The 26,905-nt window shown below is 37.2% G+C and overlaps 1 protein-coding gene across 4 annotated transcripts in view; it reads right to left on the minus strand.

Annotated features, from left to right (window-relative positions):
- Nucleotides 1-26,905, minus strand: part of furinb (furin (paired basic amino acid cleaving enzyme) b) — a 96,186-nt gene that overhangs the window by 63,487 nt on the left and 5,794 nt on the right. For all 4 annotated transcript variants that reach the window (XR_014534558.1, XR_014534559.1, XM_083547543.1 and 1 more), the window contains one exon: nt 16,410-16,680. Coding sequence is in view for 2 of the 4 variants with exons in the window: in XM_083547543.1 (XP_083403669.1) it covers nt 16,410-16,586 (177 nt within the window). In the remaining 2 variants the exon portion in view is untranslated. The remainder of the gene's footprint in view (nt 1-16,409; nt 16,681-26,905) is intronic.

A 26,905-nucleotide genomic window follows, 5' to 3' on the forward strand; every position in this document is an offset into this window, starting at 1 on the left:
AAGGTTCACCTTCCTACATGACAACGACCCCAAACACAAAGCCAACACAGGAGTGGCTTTGGGGCAACTCTATGAATGTCCTAAAGGGCCCAGCAAGAGCCCTGACTTAAACCCAACTGAACATCTAAGGAGAAACCTGACAGTGGCTGTCCACTGATAGTCCCCATCCAACCTGACCCAGCTTGAGAGGATTTGCCATTCAGAATGGCAGAAAATCTCCCAATCCAGGTGTGCAAATGCGTCATAGCCAAAAGATTTGAGGCTGTAATTGCTGCCAAAGAGGCTTCGACTAAGTACTGAGTAAAGAATCTGAATACTTATGTACATATTTATGCACATATTTCAGTTTTTTATTTTCAAAAATGCACAGAGATTTCTAGAATTTCTGTTTCCACTTTTCCTATTATGGTGTAATAAGTGTAGATCAATGAGAATCTACAAATCAATTCTACAAGATACTACAAGATACTACAATCAATTGTAGTATCAGGCAGCAACATACACAAAATGTAAAAACGTAAAGGGGTCTGAATACTTTCTCAATGTTCCTATAGAGAGAGAGAGTGTGTGTGTGTGTGTGTGTGTGTGTGTGTGTGTGTGTGTGTGTGTGTGTGTGTGTGTAAGAGAGAGAGAGAAAGAGAGAGAGAAAGAGAGAGTGTAGTGGGGTGATCTATATCTCCTCTCTGTCGAGATAAACATGTTACTGAAGTACAAGTGACCAGTGAACATGTCCCTTTCTTCTTTCCAGATCCGCTTGATTTAAACCTGACGTCCTACTTCTGGATGGAGTTCTCTTTAATTGGAGAAAACTCAGTGCAGCTGAGGATGGTTTCACATGAACAGTTTAAAGATCCATGATATTACTGAGCAACTTGTGAACTATGAGGATGGATTTGGACTGTAATTAATTCAAACAGTCTACTACAAGGGCTTAGGACTACAATTGGCATGATCAGTTCTGCATTTAAGTGCCCATCAGAGAACAGTTCACTGAACAGCACAACTTAATGATAAAACTATTATGAATGGACTTTTTGGTGCCATCCTGATGAGAACTGGTTTCTTTCCGAGTTTGGATCCTCTCAAGGTTTCTTCCTCATACCAAGAGTTTTTTCCTTGCCACTGTCACCACTGGCTTGCTAATTAGGGCAAATGACATTCCCTGGTGGACATATACAGCCCATCTATTCACAGCCTTTATTTTTTTAATTTATATCATTTTAATATTTTTAAACAAAATCACTGGCCTGCTAGGTAATGTAATTGAGAGTAACTAATCACAAAATGGCACTGTACCTATGCTAAACTGATCATGAGAAATGCACCAGTACAGTTAATGTTGTATAAATATTTACTGTGTAGATTTATACTGTATGTGTAGCTTCAAATAAAAGACAATTCATCTTCAAGAAGCCTGCACAATTAAATGTTCACAATCACACTGTAAAGAGTCAACAAAAGCTGATTATTATCTTAATACAACACAAGTGAAAAATGTTTCAATTTCCAGGATCACTGAGAAATCGGGCTTGAAAAGGTAAATGTAAATACTACGGTACAGCAGGTGGGGGCGTGGTTGAGCAGGTCTTTACCGAAAGGAAATTTCTTGCAAACAGCTAAAAATAATGTAATAATTCTCTATTCTTCTCTCTCTCCCTTCATCCAGTTAGTTCTGTGTGTGTGTGTTTCTGTAGTCATGAGCAGAGCAAAGCCAAAGCCAAGAGGAAAGCTGAAAGCAAGCTGGAAAGAGGCAATGTGATTTGTTTTTCAAATATTTGTGCAGCACCAAGTCAAAAACCCAAATGGTCAGCAACTCTTAAATCAAATTTATAAAAATTCAAGAAATAGGTATTAATATATATATATATATATATATATATATATATATATATATATATATATATATATATATATATATATATATATATATATATATATATATATATATATATATATATATATATATATATATATATATATATATAAAATGTTTAAATGATAATGGTTTATAGGAAAAAAAGCTGACAGTGGCTTTTCTGGGTTATAGGAAAATAAAAATTTCTATGTAGGCAATAATATCACCTAATTAATTGTGGTATTACTTTAAATTAGGCCAAAAAGAACACTAATTTCACCTTTGGATGACCTTCAGGCAGGATGGGACCGGACTTTTTGCACTTTTACACAATAATTGATCTTCCTTTACATCATTCCTGAACCGCATATGGAAACTACATAAACATTGTATGATGTACCCATGATAGAAGCATTTTAACAAAAGCAGATAGACACAAATCATGTAAACAAATTTCCCTCAAAAATCAATTTTACAGATACAGTTTTAGCGAACCCCAGTATCAACAATCATAGAATAAATGAGCCTTGCATTACCAATTATGAATAAGCTATTAAACTACTAGCAAGTGCGCATCGGAATAATGACAAAATATTCATTTTCCTCATAGCCATCTTTATTCTCTAGCCTTATAAATGGGAACTTTGAAAAGGTTATATATTTCAAGGAGGTTATACAATCACTGACTGCAGCCTCTGTTCCTACACACAGCACATCAGTCCTCTACCCTTGTACTCTTTCCATCTATGGAAAAACACCACTGAGATATTATATGGGTAGAAAGCAATTATAAGCACAGCAGCCTGTCATTGTGTGTTGATGGTACAAATGTATAAGGTGCAGAAGAGCTGCTTGTTCTTTCTAATACAAACTGGACTTCAACCCCAGTGGGGTCACTTGATTTTCAAATGACATTGAGAAAAAGACTCGCGATCTCATCATCTTTTATATTCATCTATTTTACAAATGATAAACAGATTTTGTGTGCTGCTCCTGGATTTTTACTGGTACTGCAAGTCTTATTCAATCATGCTACATTTTTAATTAAAAGTGTATACACTATTTTCAGTCTTTATTCTGACACTAGCGGGACTAGCGTAGGAGTTTAAAATAAAAATGGCCACATTTATCTGTCCATCTAGCTGCTAGTTCTTTCGAGTGAGTCTGAGTCAGTGGAACAAGTAAATACAAGAAAACAAACACTGAAATATTACCCAAAATATAAATGAATATGACAGTAAATACCAAGAAGAAATTAAACTGCTTGTATGGCAGAGGTTTGATATACTGTTTCCTTAAGTAAACACGTATCTATTTGAAGCTCGATTCAACAACTTCTTTTTATTAAAGGAGGAAATATCACACAACAGGCCATCATGGTATTGAAGGTTCCACACACTTTAGACTGTGCTGTTATCAAAAAATAATCCACTTCAAGGTGGTAACAGTAATTTGGGTTTGTGTCGGGCCGAATCACATACCCCTGGCATGGATTATTTTCCTATAACAAAATACCTTGTCGTGTTTTATTATTTACGCATCATTTAAAGCGGGATGTGAATCGAGAATTGAGTTGCCTCTTTCAAACACAACTCCTGATTGGAATAAGCTGCGTCAAGAAATGCGAGCTCACAGCTCCCACTAGACTGGAAATTCAGTAGAAGGACATATGAACAAATGATTCAATAGTGCTAAATTATAAATCTGGGATAATAAATTCTAGGGTGGTCAAGGTTTATGGTCAGAGAAAGTTGAAGAAGTTTGTGGCCTGTTACTGTTCAATTTATTTGACACAGTGGCATTGTTACTCTACCTTGTAGACTTTGTATAAAATATGCAACACTTATCCATATAGTACTTAAACAGAACTGCTCCTAGCTGGACACTAATTTGTCTGACGATTCTCAATTCAGTAGTAATACTGAGGTAATAAAAATTCCCAGAAATGCTGCTGCATCTGTTACAATTGTATTAGTGCCACACACCAAAAACATGTAATTACCAGGTCAGCATCACTGCTGTGCTGAGAATGATTCACCAAGCAGGCAGGTCAGGAGAGGTCCTATAGTATTGCCCTTCTATTTATTGGCAGGGAGGGGGGGTGGGGGGGAGTTTGAAAACTTGTGCACAGTCACAGATGGTGCAGCTAATAAACTGGCAACATGGTGTGGAGCTTCAGGGGGGGTAAAAAACACAAGCAAAAGACATCAAATGTAATTCTCAGAATTAAAGCTCTTCACTGGTGAGTTTATAAGGCAAAGCCTTTAACAGTAACAACAACAGAAACTGTGTGTACAGTTAAAAAGAAAGGTGTTTTTTTTTTTTTTTTTTTTTTCTCGAAGCATGTTGAGCATTAGTTTAATTTTAAAATGTACCATTCTTACCACAACTAAGCTTAAGTGTGGTCCATGTTAAATTCCTTGAGATTATGTCTTTCCTATCATTAACATACTCTCAAATGAGATAATTATAAGTCACTCTAGATAAGGACATCTGCCAAATTCCATAAATGTAAATATGCCTTGCTACATTCACAGTAATTTTCCTGACGCCTTAAAGTATTTCACTCTCTACTTGACTTTTCTTAAGAACAGCTGTTTGATTTCAGCAACAGCTGTTTTGGTCCCAAGATAAAAACTTTGGTACTAATATGTTTATTACAAAAGAGCTCTATTCTAGTGTCTAACGGGTGACAATCCAACAACTAACCTCCCATTAAGCGTTAAGTGCTGGGCTACATTTAAAAAAAAGTTGCTGTTCCAAATAACAGTGATAGCTCAGTGGATAACAAATTTGTATTAAAATATTATAAGTTTAAATCCCAGCATTAAGATACAACTGCAGGCTTCTGAACAAAACCCAATAACCCTCAACTGACCAGATCATTTCAAAGGAGATAAATGTAAGTTGCCCTGGATAAGCAATTCTGCCTAATGCCATAAATGTAAACACACACTGTAGCATTTTCTAGAGAATCTGGAACATTCCACCAAAAAACATCGTCAAGAGCAACTACTTTTGCTTGGCTCAACACAAAAATATCTTGTTCGCTCCACACCAACTGCTTTAAACTAAACTTTTTACTAACTTTTAAAAATAAGTACTTCGTTTCAGTTCAGTAACTGTATCTTGCTCTGACTCTGTCACAGTGTTTAAATGTTGGAAACCAGTGCACAGAATATAAAGCATTTATATGGAAGTTCAGAAAGGCAATGACAGTAACTTTCAAGATACTGAAGCTCAGCCAGAAAAGTGTACAAAAGATATCAGACATTCCATGGTGTGTGGGTGGAACATCTGAGGCTGAAATATATATGCTATGGACAGACTGCCTTCTCTCTAGGTAGCTATCCATTTACATACTTTAAGTTCTATTTTTATCTCCTATCTAGGCCTTGCTTTACTGACCTTGGCTGACTACATTGCCTTCACCTTCAACTGCTTGCTTATTAGACCTAGCTTTGCTTTTTTTAACGAATCATGTTCATGGCCAGTTCACGTTTCTCTAACAACTCCGATCTCCTTGTTTCAACCTCCTGCAGATCTTCAGACGATGACCTCTATCACCCACAGAACACAGATAAGTTAGTTGTTGTGGGAACCAGTACTTTTACATTGCTTACCTGCACCAATTTACTTTCCACAATTCATCTTAGTTCTCTGTGGCCAGCTAGTGATGCACAGGGGAGTGCTGTGGGCTGCTGGAAGAAGGACCTTAAGATCCAAGCTGAGAAAAATTGATGGTTGCTGGTGTGCAGACACTCCACAAATAACAACCCTTTGAGCAGCCAGAAGTGATGGAGAAAAGTGAAATGGGGCATACATACTGTTGACCTGTGCTGCATGTTCAACACAAAAATCCAGCAATCTAAATGTGGGAGAGCGATCTTTTTTATTTTGTGTACATGCTTTATTTTGTGTACATGCCACACTCAGTGCAAAAAAAAACATCAAGAGGGGAAGACAACCTCAGATGTGTTCTTATTAGTGGGAAAAAACACACAAAAGCACAAGCCCTTGTTATTCTTGTTCATTTCAGTTGCTTAATTACCTGGACTGAAACAGATAAACAGCCCTGCAATCATATCAAATACTGTGCCTAATACAATTAGCCAAAAATAAAACAGGCACGACTTTCTCCATAGCAACCTCTTGCCAATGAGGCTTTGGAGAGCACTAGGTTCCAAGAAGCAAATAATCAGGGGAGATTTTGTGCACAGACGTGGTGGGGGAGTGAGTGGTGCCAATCGTGTCACTTCTACTGTTATGCACACGCACACGCACACGCACACGCACACACACACGCACACACACACACACAGAGGACAAAACGACAAGAGAACAGGCTAAACATCACACAGAAACAAAGAAAGCTGCTTTCTAGACAGTCTCTGGGGAGCTGAAGTCTGTTCCAAAGCACACTTCCATGTTCCTTGATGAATAGCTCCAGATGGGTAAATATGGGGGACAGAAGAGGACTGAAAACTTTAATTTAGACTACAAACAGAGCTACTGGCAACATATTCTGTGATTTGTGCAGTTCGTTAAATGTGTGCAAAACATGTGCAGTGCCTGTTTTTAATTCTTTGAAGAAACATGTTTTAAATATTTGATGAACCAGCCACATGAAATTCTGAATTATTAAAGAGAAATATATGTCAAAATTTTATTATTATTATTTTTTTTATCTAATGAGTCTGAGTTAGCAAGCTAAAGCACTGCTATCTTTTCCAAATCAAAAAACTGTTTTTTAGACTGCAGCTGACAACAGCAGCCATTTAATATTATTTTGCCAAATTCTGGGTTTTTGTGCTTTGTTATGGTCCACAAGTTCAGGAAATTTCACAGTACTATATATAATTCTGTAACACAATAATTCTGTAACTCAAATCAGGGTCCTTCAAGCTAAATGTCATTACAATAACCATATTCCAGTTTACACATTAATCTGTTGTTTTACAATATTTTGTAAATAAATGAAAAATATATTTTAAAATCCATGAGAAATATGCTGCTCTATGCACACCATGCAGTCTGTATGAGCTACTGTACCCACAGTTACTGTATATAATGAAAGCACATTTATTTTGCTTGTACAGAAGATTTTGGAAGGGGAGAGGATGCCTGAGGAATGAAGGAGGAGTGTGCTGGTAGCGATCTTTAAGAATAAGGGAGATGTGCAGACCTGCAGTAACTACAGGGGAATAAAGTTGATCAGTCACACCATGAACTTATGGGAAAGAGTAGTGGAATCCAGGCTGAGAGAAGAGTGACCATCTGTGAGCAACAGTATGGTTTCATGCCGGGGAAGAGCACCACAGATGAATTATTTGCTTTGAGAATGTTGATTCTGTGAATTTGTTGATGGAGAATTATAGAGAAGGTCAGAAGGAGTTGCATTGTGTGTTTGTGGATTCAGAGAAAGTGTACAACAGGGTGCCGAGAGAGGTGTTGTGGTATTGTATGAGGAAGTCTGGTGTGGACATTGTATAAGGACAGTGTGACAGCAGTGAAGTGTGCAGTAGGAACAACATACTGGTTCAAGGTGAAGCTTAGACTGCATCAAGGTTCGGCTCTGAGCCCTTTCCTGTTTGCAGTGGTGATGGACAGGTTGACAAGCAAGGTCAGACAGGAGTCTTCATGGACTATGGTGTTTGAGGATGATATTGTGATTTGTGGTGAAAGTACAGAGCAGGTTGAGAAGAGCCTGGAGAGGTGGAGGCACATGCTGGAGAGAAGGGGAATGAAAGTCAGTAGAAGTAAGACAGAGAACATGTGTGTGAATGAGAGGGAGGGCAGTGGAGTGGTGCGGTTGCAGGGAGAAGAGGTGGTGAAGGTGGAGGAGTTTGGGTACCTGGGGTCAACAGAGCAAAGTAATAGAGAGTGTGTTAGAGAAGTGAAGAAAAGAGTGCAGCAGGGTGGAGTGGGTGGAGAAAAGTGGCAGGAGTGATTTGTGATAGAAGAGTATCTGCAAGAATGAAAGGGAAAGTTTATAGGTCTGTGGAGAGACCTGCAATGTTGTATGGCTTAGAGATAGTGGCAGTGAGTAAAAGACAGGAGGTGGAGCTGGAGGTAGAAGAGCTGAAGATGTTGAGGTTTTCGTTGGGAGTGACGAGAATGGACAGGATTAGAAATGAGTTTATTAGAGGGACAGCGCAAGTAGGTCATTTGGGGACAAGGTGATGGAGGTGAGATTGAGATGGTTTGGACATGTGCAGAGGAGGGACATGGGGTATATCGGCAGAGGAATGCTGAGGATGGAGCCACTAGGAAGGAGGAAAAGAGGAAGACCAAGGAAGATGTTTATGGATGTGGTAAGGGAAGACATGCAGGTAGTTGGTGTGAAAGAGGCAGATGTAGAGGACAGGGGGGGTATGGAGACGGATGATCCGCTGTGGTGACTCCTAATGGGAGAAGCCGAATTTATAAGTGAATGGATTTGTTCTTTGTTCAGTTACAGGGTTTTCAGATGATGTGTATATCAGCTTAGTGCAGATATATACTGCCATTCAGAAATAAGCAACACTGTTAACTTGCTTAAATGATAAGATGGAGAAAAAAAATGCTGTGACCAATGCCTGAACCAATTTTTCCCCCTATGGCTGAGATTTTTGTCTCTAAAAAATAGTTCCCACATATTTTTGTTTTGACCGAAAGACGAATATATGAAGCTTCCTCTTTGCATTCTCAGAACCCTGAATGTTTACAGAACATTTTCCTGAATGGCTTCGGTTTGATTCCAAAGGTGAAGCCAATTCAACAATCACCTATTCCTTTTGTGTTACAAACGCAAAAGACACATTCAATTGGCATGATAAAACAAACATTATTTTGCTTTACCGATACATCAGGCAGTAAACAGCAACCTTTCATAGCTTACACGCTTGTAAATATAAGAGGCCTATTTATAAGATAAGACTAGTCAACAAAAACAAAACAAAAAAAAATGCTGCCTCAAAATGTACTGGATTTAGACATGCAAATTAAAACACTCCTTCACTCTATTCATGACACAAATATTCACTGTATGACAGTATGACTCACTGCTCCATTTTTGGACTCATAAGGTAAACGTGCCATCCTGAAACATGACATTTAAAGCCTTCTATACTTTCTCTACCTGCCGTTACCCAACATGGGACCAACAGCTCAGAGCAATCAGTTGAAGACTAATGATGCTGTAACTATGGCCTTGAATCAACACTTTTATCCTCTCTGGGAATCCACGTGGTTTGATGGGGAAGACAAGGGATTTTGGAGACCACTGACTCATGTGTTAATCTGACCTTCCCTTTGTTTCGCTGTATCCAAGCCAAAAAATAAGCACTTTGGGGTATTTTTAGAATGTGTTTCTGCTTTGCCTCTAAATGTATTCACACCAACTCCTCATTAAATTCCCTTGATGGTAATCTGGCAAGATGAAGACCATCATCAGCCTCCAGGGTGAGTTAATCTTACAGAGGCTACACATGTGCATGCGTGCTACACTCATGAATGACCATGTGGATGCCTGATTGATGTTGCTTAGTAACAGGAGAGTGCAGGACCTGTTTGTCCTTGCAAAGTAATGGGAATGGGCAGACCTCTAGGCAAGGATGCTGTGCATAGACATGACCTGCATTACAGCAGTACATTGCGCATTTGCCCTGCAACACTTGATGAGTGAGTGCAGAATCATTGACACCTTCAGTTTTTGCCCATTTTGTTTTGTTATATTACTTCTTTGACAGTAATCTACACACAATGTAATATACAATGCATATAATGTAACATCCTGTAGCGATGTATTAGTCATTTGAGAGGAACCCGCTTTTACCAGATGTAGTGCTTGAAGTTCAAAAGATGTAATTTTTGTCTCATCAGACCAGAGAATCCTTTCCTTTCTCTCAGAATCTTTTAAGTGCCTTCTGTATGCCTTTTAGTCACAAGTGGCTTCACTGATTCAACCATAAAGCTCTGATTTGATGGCATATATCTGATATGATTGTCCTTCCGGAAGGTTCTCTAATCTCTGCAGAGGACTTCTCTGTTAGTGTGGCTTTTGGGTTTGTTTCTATTACTAAGACACTTCTAGCTGAGTTTAACTGGATGTCCAGGAAGAGTCCTGGTGGTTCAAACTTTTAAAAGTTTCATTAAGGCCTCCATCAAAAGTTTTAGTGGTTTATTAATACACATACTAAAAATAGCATTATTGTAAAACAGTTTTGGGAGAGAATATAGTTAAAAACTATTTTTTAGTAGGAGAAATGCTAATTTAAACATTTATGGAAAAGGTAGGTCTTAAGACGTCATTCGAAAACAGCCGGTTTAGGTGCCAGAACAGAGAATATTCGAGCATGTATTCCTTGTACCCTGAGAGATGGTGGGACCAGTTAAGGAGTAATTGAGGATCAGAGGGAGGTGGTGTAGTGCATGCAAGATAAGTGCTGTTAGGTAAAGGGGTGATGGTCAGTTTTTGGCTTTGCTGCTGAGCATCAGTATTATAAATCTGATCTGGACAGCTACAGGAATCCAATGGAGGTAGCACAGTAAACCTTATTCCATTTCATAACTTCCAATAATGGAGCTCACAGTACTCTAGGGCACATTCAAAGCTAAAAAATTAGGACTCAAGATATACTATCTCAGAATAATCAATAGGATGCACTGAAGCTCAATACAGAATGTCTTCAGTTACAAAAAACAAACAAAAAAAAAAAAAAAAAACAAAAGGGAGATTTCATAGACTGCTTCTAGTTTTCACAGATTTAAAATTAAAAAATAAAATAAAAAACCTTGATGTGACAGGGATGACACCATATATTACATGGCCTATAAGATTTCTAATCAGAGAGTTACTTCAGAAAGTCTCTTAAAGGAGTTGGCAAAATATCATACCTCAGTTCACTAAAGTACTTTGATCTCTTGGTACATCTCCGGACAATGAAAATAGTTTGTGACATTCATTCATTCATTCATTTTCTCCCACTTATCCGTAATTCGGGTCGCGGGGGCAGCAGTCTAAGCAAGCCCCCGCCTTCGACTGCTGCCCAATCCTCACAGCACCGTCCCTTACGGTCCCTCCTGCAGGTGGTGAGCCCACGGGAAGGCACCATTTGCAGAGATACACGAGACAGATCGAGCAGAACGAGCGGGCGAACGCACCGTTTCTCGGCTTCTGTCTCTTTCTCCCTATCGCAACGGTCGTGCCGCAGACATCCTCGACCAGCCCCTCTCCCCCCTGCACCCAAAAACAAAAAAATAATGTAATGGACGCGAGGGGCTTGCGGGCGGGTTCGAACGATGCCGTCGGCACGGGGGTAGTTTGTGACATACCGTACTTATTATCAAGATCCTTCAAATTGTTGGTACAGATTTCAAAAGTGGAAAGGAGCTATTTTAAATGCATACAGCACAAAAAAAGACCATTGACAATATACCGAGACATGCACTAGCTCAGTCATTAAAAGTACTGTTGAACTAGACCAAAAATATTTGCAACTGTATTGGCTCAAAGTAGTATATAATACAAGTACAAACACTTTTTCTCCCGATGCCGTGCAGCTCAGAACACAGGTGAAGTGCGTTTTTTCGTTTCCGTTCGGAAATGTCATTGGTCTAATGTTATGGGGTTTAGTTTTTTGGCTTGAAGTTTGTGAAACCGAGAAAAACCCAGGAAAAATTCATAAATTAGCCGCTTCGGTGTTTAAGCCACGGGGTTCAAAACGTGGGAAAAAAGTAGCGGCTTATAGTCTGAAAAATACGGTACTTATAAAGAACATTAGTATCAGGCACGTTAGCAATTCTTTATGCTTTCGATTTCTTTGTCAACTTTACTATTATTGTTATAGGAATACTGGTATATATATGTCCATTACAGCAAGTATGCTTTAAATATTAATTACACTAATAACTTGGCTACCTCACTGCCATTAATGATTATACATTTACAAGGTGCTTTTTACAGTCTATTTCCTAAATTAGGGGTATTCCATCTTACTGCAATGAGATGATGTGGCTCCAGGTTTGATTTTCTACGCACATAGGAAACACAACTAAGAGTTTTTAAAAGTCACACTGGGCCTCTGGTCTAAATCTTAATATCCCATTTTTCTTGCTTCAGATTTTCTGCTATTGTACAACTCGATTATTGATTTCTTAAAATCTCCGATGTGCAGTTTTTCTTCTTTGCTGATCTGGCCAATATAAATGTGGAACTTAACTAGGGGATAGACATTTCTAATTAAAGGGTTAGTATGGGGATGGGAGACATTGCTTCTGCCACCCACAACATAGCTGTAGGTGGAATATATTTTTAAAGGGTTTCTTTTTTTTATATGGGTTTATTTGAAACCTGGAGCAATGCCTACTTAAACTGCAAAAGGCATGTAAAAGAAATAAACTAAAATGTAGGCTGAAAACTCGCACAAGCGTTATGATCTCCTGATTCGTTCTTGGTATTCTTTTGCCACATTAAATTAAACTGTGCATGCCTTAAACTAAACTGTGCATGTGTGCACAAAGGAGAGAAAATTTTAAATGGCCTCTCCAGGCTTTTATACCATTTTCATTAGCCAGGGACTGACTCGTTGATCATGATTTAGTGTATCTATCTATTGTGCCCTTTCTAGGCAAAAAGGAATCAAGGTATAAGAACTTAGTCAAACACTTACTGTAGGTGCAGCTGAAGAACTGAATCTGCACCATTGGATTTGTCATGATTAGGAATTCGCTTTGAATAATGATATACACTAAATAAAAAATAAATAAGACATGAATAATTTAAGAGTGCTTTTTATCAGCTATTCAGTTATCATTAACTATTACTAAGAAAAAAGCTTAAATATTATTTAGGAAGTTAGTTCATTCTCATGGCTTCCTGGTCAATTTTTAGTCACCTTACACCCACCCAACCACCTAAAGTAAGTAAAAGGAACATTATTAAAATGTCCAAAAATAAAATACCTGCCTTTACACTGTTTTATTCTGTATTTATACTATATTATGTAGCTCCCTTCAGCCAGATTGAAAAGGCATCCTTGGATTCTGAAGTAAAGAAGAATGCTTTATTTAGTTTCATTTGTCCTTGTGCCAGGCTTCTTCTATAGACTTTCTTCTATAATTCAATCTATCACACATCTATCATGCATATCTGAAAAGAAGAAAGAAAAAGAAAAAACCTTCTATGGCCCTTATCATTTCATATTTTCTGAAATGACATATTTTCCAGCACTAATGAATTTCCAGTGCAATGTTGCCAGATAGATGGCTCGAGAGAAATGCAGAAGAGACAGCAACACATATTAGGATGTCACACGTTTTAAGGTCATTGTGAAGAAAAAAATAGGGAAATGGAAAATATAAAGCAGAAAGAAAGATAGAATGTTGCCATATGTAGTCAGAAGCACATGTCTGAGCTTACAAGCTGTTCCAGTTGATGAGATGAAGTACTCAAGGTGGCACTGCACCAGATTTCACACACATTGGTCTGGTTTGCGACTGACAGGTCACTGTTCATTGCATATCAATGGGGAGGCAGAAAATGCATGAACCTTAGCTTGATTCATTAAAGAAGAAAAAGAAAACAGAACAAAGACGTAAGCTCACATTATCACACATGCTTATACATGCACACAGAGACACACTTCATCAAGCATTCCTTCCACACAGTGCTGACAAAACATTCTGACAGGGAGAGAGAATGTGGAAAGGTGTTTGGGCTTTAAAACAAGGCTGTGTATGTATATGCCAAGGTGACACGTTCTGTGTCCCTATTTTATGTGCAACAAATACTCAGAGAATCAGTTTTTTAGTTTCTAGTGTTATCTGTTGCCCTACTGTATGCTACAGCACATATAGGTCAACATTAACAAGCTTGTTTTAGTGGCATTTTTCTATTCATTTTCCCATCCAAACATATTTGCTCATTATGTTTTAGTGATGGACACTTGCAAGATGGTACACTCTTTGGTTTACTACAGCTGGAATGCACTTATCTATTCAGATTTTGTGTTCATCTATTCCTTTAGTGCCCACTCATTTCCACTGTAAAAGCTTCCACAAGGCCAATAATCACTGGTGAATTCTTCATTCACATGGGAAGGTGTGTGCCTGTATTTTACCTACAGCAGTCTGCATTTGCCAGCAGAAAAAACACAGAACCAGAGATGAGTTAATGGAAATATTAATTTCTTCTGGACCTACAGTATCTGCCATTTGTTTTAAGGTCCTGGGTTGTATGTTAGCAATTCCTGTTTATTTCAATAGCAAATGAGGCATATCATTTGTTCTGCTCCGTTTGCATTCATAAAAAGAGCAATGGAAAAAAGGGAAAACAGAAAGAAAAGGAGGATGAAAGCAAAAAAAAAAAAAAAAAGAGCAAAGAATCAGCTATTAATAAACTGGCAGACAGTTTGGAAAGCTCCCAGATGGCAGCAATATGATGGCAGCATTGAGAGTTCCTCTGGTGGAGTGTGATGGGTTTGGTATTGATACAGTAAGAGGTGTTTTTGGCTCTGCCAGGTCTCTCTGCCCCTCTTTTCTGAAAAGGAGGTCAATCAGATATAGAACATGTCAGCCATGACTCCTGTTGCTCCGATACCTTGCAGCTAATGCCAAAATTAAGGAACTGGAGCACACAAAACTAACATTCTTCAAAAGAACTGCTGAAAGTCATTGTGTTTAATTCATTTAAATGAAATTCATTTTTTGTTCTGTGGAAATCATATTCATGTTTATTGGTATGAAGACTTGAATTAGGAAAATAAGGTGGATGCATACATGCAGAAAATAATAAGGCAACAGTGTAATGAAGGGTCTTAGAGAAGAAAATAAGTCTAAATAAACTTCCAAAAAACTAAAATTTATATTTAGGATTTATATTTATGTTGCATATTTATAAAAAAAATTGTGCTTTAGAAGAAAAACAAATAATCAGTTCCTGCAGTAAACAAAAATGATAAGGCAAATTAAACACCTGCTACTTCTAACAGTACACTATGATATTTCTGACGAAACACTCCTTTTATCACAAAAACCTATTGAGGGCATTATTATTTAATTCAGTGCTTTCATAAATATTATTAAGATTAGTTTCTCAGGGCATCTTTTCCCACCTTACAAAGGTTTTCACTGCATGCACACCATGAAGAGGTTTTTTTTTGCCATTCTAAGGTATTGCCATGCAATGTACTAACCATTAGACATGAAATACATAATAAATTAAAATATATATAAAAAAAAAAAAACAATATAAAAAAATGTATTTGTCACTACCCTGACTATCACCATTTCTACTAAAGATCTTAGTTTCTTAGTTAGCTACTAAGCTTCACTAATAAAACTCTACTGATTCCTTTTATTAACTATTTTAATACTGATTAATTTAACATTTTCTAAAATCTAAAAACCATTAGTCACTCTGCATTTAAAGGGTTTCTGCTTATACCACCATTTACATACTGCCTTTGTATGGTCATGCTGTATTTCTATGATATGAAGAGTCGCACATACACAGTGAATGTGGGCAGATCTGAATGAAATTATTAAACTTATCTTAGAAAGATAAAGATCATAAAGATGTTGGATTGTAGTAAAGTGATTAACGGCATAAATTCGCAATATGACCAATTCTACATGGACACCTGACCTGCCAGCATTCCAAGTCATGCCTATTGTGTTCAAGTCAAGTGGGGTTAAGTTGAAGATGTGTGCAGTCCCCTCAAGTTTTTCCACTCTTGGCAACCCATGTCTTCACGGACCTCACTTTGTGCACATGGGCACTGTTATTTCAGAGGGAACGCTCAAAGCTACGGCATACAAAGACATCCTAGAGAACAGTATGCTTCTATTCTGCATCAGTTGTGTGGGGAAGGCCCACATATTTGCTGGTCACATGTCTACATACTTTTGACAATAGTTCAGTTTGTCTAAAAAAAAAAAAAAAAAGCTTAATTGAAAATAATTCATTTCTCACGTTATCGACTTTGCATATTTTCCCATAATGCAAATGAAGTCATTTGGATGCATAAAAATATTATTCATGAAAAAATATGATGTGAAAATTTCAGCCAGTTAATGCGACACCACAATGGCATATAGCCTGGACAGTTTTTTGTTTTTTAATGTCGCTTTCCAAGGTTTCTAGGCAAATACAGTCTGGAAAGAGTAAGATTGCACTACATCTTTAACGGAATTAAAGTTGGAATTAAAGATTTTAATTACTGCAGCAGAATGAGACATTTTGCATGAACAATGCTGATGACTGCTATACTATAAAAGTCTTTCTCTATACCAGTTTTTCCTCACAGAAAAAAAGAGACTTGAGTACCTAGAAAGGAGAAACGTTTTTTTGCTCTTCTTATAATTTTTGTTGTTTTGCTTAACACACAAGATGGTGAAAGGCTGCAGAAATACAAACATACTGCAAATTGCAAGCTGAGCGATGTGAGCTACAGTACCTCCAGAGACATTCTGCCTAATTTAAACATATTCTGATCTCTGTGTCCTTATCGATTTTTTCTGAAGTGGTCAAATAGCTTTTAGTTTGGTATGATGCATCACTGTTCCCACTCACATTGCCATGGTTGATGAAGTTGTGCTTGTGGGCGACGCGCTGGGCCTCTTCCTTCCCCCCATGGATGTGAACGGCCCAGGAATTGGTGTACATGCCTTGGCTGGATGCAGACTCTACCATTATGCTCAGGAGCAGCAGGCTGGTTCTGAGCTGCAGCAAGAGCCAACGGACCTCCATGAACGCCACTGCAGCAGGTCTGAACACTCTATGTGTGTTTCTGAGAGAATCTGTCACTCTGGATTACATAGGCCAAATGGAAATGTGTCAAGACCTGCAGTAAACAAAACAGAGGGCTTAGAACTGAGCCTTATACAGATGGACAAATTCAGAGAATCAAAGCAGAACAAACCCTATGATAATCACAACCACAAAACAACTCTGAAGTGATGTTTTTTTTTGAAAGAATGAGTAGAAATGCAAGACCACACACAAGCTTTCTATTTTGTTCATACAAGGTGTACACAAACCCTCTGCAATCGCGAGGAGACAAACAACTCAATCTATGTTACTGTAAAAAAATGATAAAGTATTAAATCTTGCACATAGAAATCAAGCTTTGCTAACTGGAGCAAAACATGTTGCACAAATGCTTAGGTTATCTGCTGTTTCCAAAATAAAAAAATAAATGACTGTAAGAGAGATCAGACAACGGAATTAGAAAGTGCTTGCTTGACAGTTTCCTCGAATGCATAAAGGAGAAATCATAAACAGCATAAATGTGAATAGATCTGCTTAAACAATAACCTAGCGCTGTGACAGTAGCGGTAATATGGTGAAACTGTTAGTGAAAACATTTTGTTTGTTAATTTGATTTAATGTAAAATAAAGCTGCAGAAGTATCCAATAAAATGTTCTTGTTTGTTTGCTATTAGTAATATAAATATTACATTTTCAGTTTTTGTTGCTATGTTAAAAATCTTGGCATCAGGTACACACTGGGCAAAAAAAAACAAAAAAAACAAAAAAAAAACAGGTCTAAGCCAAAAAATGGCAAAAATGATTGCAATCAGCTAACAGATGAGTTAGTTTTGTTCCATTCAATGTTGATCCTTCAAACATTTGATGAGTAAAATTCTGCAAACCCAGAAATGGGTTGAATTTGACATCAAGCATTTTAATCATCATGATTTTATTTTTGCATACAGGTACTTTTAGAATAGGTACGTTTCCGTGTTTTTCCCCCCCTCAAACACTGCATTATAATAAATGACCAAACAGTGTCACAGGAGTCCTAGCAATGCATTTATTCAATTCTTGCAAATTTTCTGGCCAATGATTTCTTAAAGAGGTGTGTAAGTAAAAAACGTCCACATAATATACCTGAAATATGAAAATATTGTAGAAAATGAAAAATGAAACATAAAATAAAGCTTTTGCATTTTCTGCTCATGCTCTCTTGTTCTTGCTCCAGGAAAGCTCTCTACAGGATCATGATACAGATGAGATGTTGTTAGATTCAAGCAGGTCTACAGAGACTAGGTGGGTTCTACTGAATACAGAACAAGCTCATTGTTTTTCCCCAGAGCCCACTGCGAAGTTGTACATCTCTCTACAAGAGAGAAAAACCCAAACAACACAGGCTGAATAAGAAGCAGCCCTGGGGCCCAATTTCTGCAACATCTTCGATAAAAAGAAACAAGTCTTTTGCCTGTACTTTTTTTTTTTAATGCTGAATAACTTGTGCATGTCCTTTGAACCTAATTATCAAAGACTTAAACCGAAAATCTGTCAAAATCAACATATAATTTCCAGTAAAGTATGGTAGTCAATTGTGGACCATTGTGCCATTATCTAAAAAACACGTGCAGAGGTAAAATTAATATGTGAACAGCACAGCAGTATGTGAGACAGTAAAAAGCAGAACAGTGTAGCGCTCAGAAAACAAACAGACTGTCACATCTGCAATCTGTATTGCTGTACTCATTAAGTTCAGGTAGTGTGCAGTGAGCTGAAAAAGAAAAGTACGCTCCCTGCCCATCATCAAACTCTCAGAGGGATGGCAGATAGAAAAAGGAGACTGTGTGAGAAAGACAACAAAGAATGATGAATGATTGCAAAAGTGTAGTGAGAGACTTTTTAGAGCATCTCCTGATACTAGAGCAAATGTGCAGGAACTGTGGAAATTAATCAGATCATAAAATAGGTAATAAGGTCAGTTATTTTTTTCTTCAAACATCCTCCCTCCCTCTCTCTCTCTCTCTCTCTCTCTCTCTCTCTCTCTCTCCCTCTTTCTTTTTTTTCTCTCTCATTGCATAGACAATAAAGTGCTAGTTTGTACTGCAAAAGTACTAACTATATATTTTTAGTTATTCACACACCGAAAAACAGCAAACAGCAGCAAATGGATATTGGCTAACTTAGAATATCATAACCACAGTGTAATTATCCTCCAACTACCTACCTTTCATTATAACTGCAAAACCATACAGGGAGACACCATGATCGGCTTCATAAAATAAAAAAAAATTATAAAAAGAAAAAAATTATAAAAAATCATTAAAAAAAAGAAATGAAATATATATATACAGTGAGGAAAATAAGTATTTGAACACCCTGCTATTTTGCAAGTTCTCCCACTTAGAAATCATGGAGGGGTCTGAAATTGTCATCGTAGGTGCATGTCCACTGTGAGAGACATAATCTAAAAAAAAAAAATCCAGAAATCACAATATATGGTTTTTATACTTTTTATTTGTATGATACAGCTGCAAATAAGTATTTGAACACCTGTCTATCAGCTAGAATTCTGACACTTAAAGACCTGTTAGTCTGCCTTTAAAATGTCCACCTCCACTACATTTATTATCCTAAATTAGATGCACCTGTTTGAGGTCGTTAGCTGCATAAAGACCCCTGTCCACCCCATACAATCAGTAAGAATCCAACTACTAACATGGCCAAGACCAAAGAGCTGTCCAAAGACACTAGAGACAAAATTGTACACCTCCACAAGGCTGGAAAGGGCTACGGGGAAATTGCCAAGCAGCTTGGTGAAAAAAGGTCCACTGTTGGAGCAATCATTAGAAAATGGAAGAAGCTTAACATGACTGTCAATCTCCCTCGGACTGGGGCTCCATGCAAGATCTCACCTCGTGGGGTCTCAATGATCCTAAGGAAGGTGAGAAATCAGCCCAGAACTACATGGGAGGAGCTGGTCAATGACCTGAAAAGAGCTGGGACCACCGTTTCCAAGGTTACTGTTGGTAATACACTAAGACGTCATGGTTTGAAATCATGCATGGCACGGAAGGTTCCCCTGCTTAAACCAGCATATGTCCAGGCACGTCTTAAGTTTGCCAATGACCATTTGGATGATCCAGAGGAGTCATGTGAGAAAGTCATGTGGTCAGATGCGACCAAAATAGAACTTTTGGGTCATAATTCCACTAAACGTGTTTGGAGAAAGAAGAATGATTAGTACCATCCCAAGAACACCATCCCTACTGTGAAGCATGGGGGTGGTAGCATCATGCTTTGGGGGTGTTTTTCTGCACATGGGACAGGGCGACTGCACTGTATTAAGGAGAGGATGACCGGGGCCGTGTATTGCGAGATTTTGGGGAACAACCTCCTTCCCTCAGTTAGAGCATTGAAGATGGGTCGAGGCTGGGTCTTCCAACATGACAATGACCTGAAGCACACAGCCAGGATAACCAAGGAGTGGCTCTGTGGGAAACATATCAAGGTTCTGGTGTGGCCTAGCCAGTCTCCAGACCTAAACCCAATAGAGAATCTTTGGAGGGAGCTCAAACTCTGTGTTTCTCAGCGACAGGCCAGAAACCTGACTGATCTAGAGAAGATCTGTGTGGAGGAGTGGGCCAAAATCCCTCCTGCAGTGTGTGCAAACCTGGTGAAAACCTACAGGAAACGTTTGACGTCAAACAAATGCTACTGTACCAAATATTAACATTGACTTTCTCAGGTGTTCAAATACTTATTTGCAGCTGTATCATACAAATAAATAGTTTAAAAATCATACATTGTGATTTCTGGATTTTTTTTTTTAGATTATGTCTCTCACAGAGGACATGCACCTATGATGACAATTTCAGACCCCTCCATGATTTCTAAGTGGGAGAACTTGCAAAATAGCAGGGTGTTCAAATACTTATTTTCCTCACTGTATATATATATATATATATATATATATATATATATATATATATATATATATATATATATATATATATATATATATATATATATATAAAAACTTAATTAAATTCACTTTTTTCATTTCTTTGTACCTGAACATACACTGTAAAGTTAGCTCCATATGAGAATTATGATGTGAACAGGTTTGGTTATTGAGAGCCACATTAGAAACAAAGCACTACCAGGAGGTGCCGTTAATGCAATTTATAGAAAGAGAATTCGAATAAACCTCAATCTAACAAAACTGTTACTGTTACTACTTGTATCATTATAAATTCAAATAGCTCACAACAAAACATGGTTGTAATTTCTTAATAGACTGAAGCATTCAACTAAGAACAATAAAAATTTTGCAATTCATTATTGATAAGCTGATGTTTAAATCTGAATAAAAGCATAATTTATTTTCTGTTCTAAAAATATATATATTTTTTATATATATATATATATATATATATATATATATATATATATATATATATATATATATATATAGGCTTTTTTTTTTATGTGGAAGCTACATTTAACTGTCAGCTGCAGAAAGCCGAACCAACTGTAAAAAAAATAAAAAATAAAAAAAATAAATAAAAAATCAATCTGCTCATCTACACAGTTCAGCCCCAACTAAGCATTTGGAACACTAAGCACAGAAGATAATCAGGTGTCCTGATGGCAGTAATTGTTACGGAGCTGTCAAAGGATAAAAAAAGCTTGAAATCATTTATTTGCAAAAGGTTTACTCATAGCTGAGATTTCTATGACGTTGCGAGTTTTGTTCGGTGCATTTAAAAAAAAAGGCCCCATCGATTGTTTTACGGCACAAAACACTAACTTATTAAATGAACAATATTCTGAAGTCACTCAGTAGATCTGAGTTGGTGAATCCATATTCGAAAATTAGGCAAGTACATAAATGTCGAACTTAAACGAGATTCTAAGGCGCAAGAAATATTTCTCAGTGCAGTCAAGCAGCAGAGGAATGAGCAAGTCTTCTCTGCCATACTTCAATCTGCCATAATTTGACTGGTATCATAAAAACAGAGAGACTTTCCTTATTGGCACAATGACACGCAGCATTTTATGCTTAGTAGTTGTTTATTAAGTGCACAGACCATATAGTCACGTGCAAAAATGTTATTGACGCATATAAGAAATTAATGATCTGCACGGGTGTATATAACTTGTTTACTTATAACTGTGGCAATTTCTTTTAATAACTTGGAGAATGATTTTGCTTAACATTTGGTATGTTATTGGTGTTGTGCAGCCTATAGTTGTGTTTTTATAAATGCTGGTTGTAACATTACAAATTCCAAGTGTGTATCATCAATTGTGTTTAGTTTAGAATGACTAAATTGTTCCTACAGAGTAAAGTCATAACCTAATCAAACACTCTTCACGACTGCAGTCTTTGTGTGTGCCACTTAAAAACCTACTAACAAACATCAGTATAAGGGAGAAGTTTAGAAGTTGGTGAATTTTTTTATTAATATTTATTTGACGCTCATTACAAACCATGAAATCGGGACCAAATCTATATTGTCCCCATGTCCTAATGGCAGCATAATTTTACTTTCTGTATGTACATACTGACAGTGATTCCAATTCAGTGCTGGATGTTATGTGCCACGTCTCTCTGTCATACATGGTTGGGTCTGGGATGTCATCATTTTTTTTCTCAATGTGTAATAAGTACAGAGAGCAAAGGACAGCCTGACAGTGACACTAGTGCACTGATTCTTCTGGGGAGGGTGAGAAAAGTAATTATCCTTGCTTAATAACTTCATGTCAGACAACACTACATAGACCTAATGACCTACACTCACTTTGTCAGTTTAAGACCTGTGGAGCATTGAGACTGGAGCTATACATACTGAGGCACTGTGATATAACAGTATAATACAAATGTTCAAGTATATCGCAGAATGATTTTCTGTGATATTATGGAGATATCCTTTATTAAATCATAAAAAATAAAAAAAAATTTACTGCATCTTAATGTTTCAAATTATAAAATGCTTTCACATACTACAACTACTTATACCAAATGCACTATATTACCTAAAAATATATATACTACAGTATTTAAAACACTGTACAGCACTGTGGTCTAAAAGGAAGAAAAATTACTTAAAAATATTAAATGTGCACTGCAGCTAGCTGTAGGTTGTGTCTCTGTTGCTAGAAATATTTTAGTAATATCGATTTTTTTTCCTTTTCTAAATTAATCCTGGTTGGTTTCTCATTAAAAATGAGAACAAATACAAACTCTGTGCATTAAAAAGCCTTAAAATCTCCAAATTTCTGATAGACAGTGCATTCCCCTAGTCCATTAGCATTAGTACTGCATTGCAAGCTGACATAATTCCATCTTTTACAGGTGGCGCCAAGTGATTTTATTTGCATGTTATCAATGGCCCTTATTCATCCATGTTGCATAAAAATGAGCGCAGATTTAAGTGCATGAAAAACTGTCATGAAACTGCCAAATCAATACAAGTGGTGAATGCAATTAATAACTCCACTTTAGCTGTGCAGACATTTGCTCTTGCCCACTGGTTCCTTATTTGTCATATGAATGTGGCACACCACAATTTACCCCAAACCCCTAAGCTGATTTACATGAATTGCCATACATTATGCAAGCATTGCAACAGTGAGCCAATAAAAGAGCCGCTTTCAGCAAGCATTTTAGTGAAGCAGAGTTAGACGTGATTGTGTGTGAGAGTACTTGCAATAAAATGCTGAAAGCCACAAAAAAACAAAACAAAAATTCAAACTATAAAGCATGTCAAGAGAGGAAACAGGTCTGCTTCTGCAATCTTGTTTTTGCTTAAATTAACGTAATCATAAAGGCTTATAGATCGTTAAGAAAATGTGCCTTGTTTTCCATCCTAACCTGCACTTGTAGATCTGTAAATCCTGGAATAGGATTTAATTTAAGCTTTATTTATACATTTATAAAAGTGAGCAATGTTTCCATACTGAACCACAGCTGGTGCAGTTTTAAGGTGTTAGAAAGTCATGCTGTGTCGAGCCTTGTAAAGCAAATGTTCTGACTGAGGAAGGTCTGGTAGAAATATGGTGAATTGAACAGAAGATGACTGATACCAACAGATCATGTGTTGAAAAACAGAGGAAATCAGGTATGGTGTGTTTATGTTGATATGAAATTATTGAATAGCCTTCAAAATTTCTGATGATACCTTAGTGTCTTTACATCTATACAGTCTATACATCCTCAGGTTCTCAGCCTAATGCAGCGCCACAAATGTGCTATTAATCAAATGCGCTAATAAGGATCAAATGTCTGTGCGTCTGATTCGCATTAACAAATTACAAGCTGACATTATTCAAACTGCATTCAATATAATATAGTAGGTTCCTGTGATATCAATTATAATTATCAGCATTAATGAGATTTATTTTACACGATAATTATTGATGCTACTGGTTTCGATTTTGATTATCAGCAAATCAAACATATGGCAGGTTGTTAAAATATTATTACTCAAATTCCTACGACCAGGTTTAAATGTACATAGCTAAATGAATAAATCCCATTGCCTGTGTCTTTCTTCCTGGGAAACCTTCAGCCTTAATTACCTACTGATTTTCTAATACCGCCACAGTGCTGCGATGAGTTTAGTCTAATCCAGGCCCTGGTTTTTAGTCTCTCTCTCTGCACATGTTGCCTCCTGGAGAAAAATGTTTCTGACCACAACTGTGGGTGATAAGATTACTTTTCTTTATGCCTGAACCGTACAAACTGTCTCCTAAAAACAGGCATTAAAATCATTGACCACACAGGTTTCTTTAACAGAAAAACATTTATAATAATAATAATAATAATAACAACAGTGTCACTAAAACAGATACAGCAATACCTCACAGTATCTTTGTTACTTTACTGCATTTACTGCAAATGATTAACTAAAATGGAAGACTCAAAAATTAAATACATTAAAATAAAATAAAAAAGAGAGAGAAATTATGAGCTATTACTTACTTCTGCCTTCCAAAGAGTAGTCAGATGTTTTTGGTGAAATTGTTGCTTAGGGTAAAATGTCTAAGGTTGGTGTTAAGTTCAGCCAAAAGTAGAACAATGAACTCAAATCTAATTTACTGCAGCTTGCGGAGAGCTTTTTTTTTTTTTTTTTTGCAAGTATTACATTTATTCTGCATAATAACTGTCAACCAAGTAATAGGCTTTGTGGCTCAGCGATTGTCTTTACAGAATTTGAATGGCTTTCTAGTTACATAGTTGAATACTTGATTTACAGTGCTAAATAAGACAGAGCAGGCTTTGGCCATGGTGCTGTACATTTTAGAAAGTTCTTCTTCATAACCCTTTGTTTTCTGGAGCTGGATCTGCCCCGGTACATATTTATATGAATGGAATTTGAATGGAATTCAGAGCGTCAAATTCATCTCATTTTGAGGGCTCAGCAGCGGCAGCTTGGAGCTGCTGGGATTTGAACTCATGACCTTGTAAGACTTTTTTTTTTTTTGCCAGAAAGCAACCTTTATGCCATCATTGTATAAGCATTAGTGATAGTCACTAACACTAATAGATATAAACAGTGACTATGATGAGGGGATATGTATGATTACAGCATATTATATATATATATATATATATATATATATATATATATATATATATATATATATATATTACAGCATTTGCTCTAAATATCATTTGATTTCATACTCTTTTCAGAGAAATAGACTTTGGCTTTATTTGTCCTTATTAGAAAGTCCACAGCAGTTACAGAGACATTATATATAGAGCTGTATTTTTCAAAGTCTGAAGGCGCTTTCTTTAGACTAACAAGGAAGGGAACTCGCTGGGCAAAGCAATGAAAAATACTATACAGTTAACTACAGTTTGCTCTGTTTTATGGCTGATGGATGGATGGATCATCCTTTATAAGGTCCTTGTGTCGAATTGACCCGAGAGTAATAAAGGGTTGGGAAAAAAAAACGGTGTGTGTGTGTGTGTGGATGTAAAGATTTAAGTACACTAACACACTTTCCCACATTTCTAGCAGTAAAGGTCATTATTCGAGTTTGTCTAATATACGGTGGTGTGAAAAAGTGTTTGCCCCCTTCCTGATTTCTTATTTTTGTGCATGTTTGTCACACTTTAATGTTTCAGATCATCAAACTAATTTAAATATAAGTAAAAGATAACACAAGTGAACACAACATGCAGTTTTTAGATGAAGGTTTTCATTACTGAGGGAAAACAAAATCCAAAACTACATGGCCCTGTGTGAAAAAGTGTTTGCCCCCTTGTTAAAACTGTGGTTTATCACACCTAAGTTCAATTTCTCTAGCCACACCCAGGCCTGATTACTGCCACACCTGTTCACAATCAAGAAATCTCTAAGATAGGACCTGCCTGACAAAGTGAAGTAGCCCAAAAGATCATCAAAAGCTAGACATCAGGCTGAGATCCAAAGAAATTCAGAGACAAATGAGAAAGAAAGTAATTGAGATCTATCAGTCTAGAAAAGGTTATAAAGCCATTTCTAAAGCTTTGGGACTCCAGCAAACCACAGTGAGAGCCATTATTCACAAATAGCAAAACCATGGAACAGTGGAGAACCTTCCCAGGAGTGGCTGGCCGACCAAAATTACCCCAAGAGCACAGCGACAACTCATCCAAGAGGCCACAAAACATCCAAAAAACTGCAGACTTTACTTGCCTCAGTTAAGGTCAGTGTTCATGACTCCACCATAAGAAAGAGACTGGGCAATAATGGTCCAGGACGAAAACCACTGCTGAGCAAAAAGAACATAAAAGCTCGTCTTGGTTTTGCCAGAAAACATCTTGAAGATCCCCAAGACTTTTGGAAAAATACTCTGTGGACTGATGAGACAAAAGTTGAACTTTTTGGAAGGTGTGTGTCCCATAACGCCTGCCGTAAAAGTAACAACGCATATCGGAAAAAGAACACCATACCAACAGTAAAATATGGTGGTGGTGGTAGTGTGATGGTCTGAGGCTGTTTTGCTTCTTCCAGGTCCTGCTGGTCCTGCCATGATCCAAAACACACCAGAAAGTCCACCTCTGAATGGCTGAAGAAAAACAAAATGAAGACTTTGGAGTGGCCTAGTCAAAGTCCTGACCTGAATCCTATTGAGATGCTGTGGCATGACCTTAAAAAGGCAGTTCATGCTCGAAAAAACCCTCCAATTTGGCTGAATTACAACAATTCTGCATAGAAGAGTGGACCAACATTCCTCCACAGCACTGTAACAGACTCATTGCAAGTTATTGCAAACACTTTTTCACACAGAGCCAAGCAGTTTTGGATTTTGTTTTCCCTCAA

The sequence above is a fragment of the Silurus aristotelis genome (genome assembly GCF_946808225.1).
Source record: "Silurus aristotelis genome assembly, chromosome: 7".
Classification (NCBI taxonomy): domain Eukaryota; kingdom Metazoa; phylum Chordata; class Actinopteri; order Siluriformes; family Siluridae; genus Silurus; species Silurus aristotelis.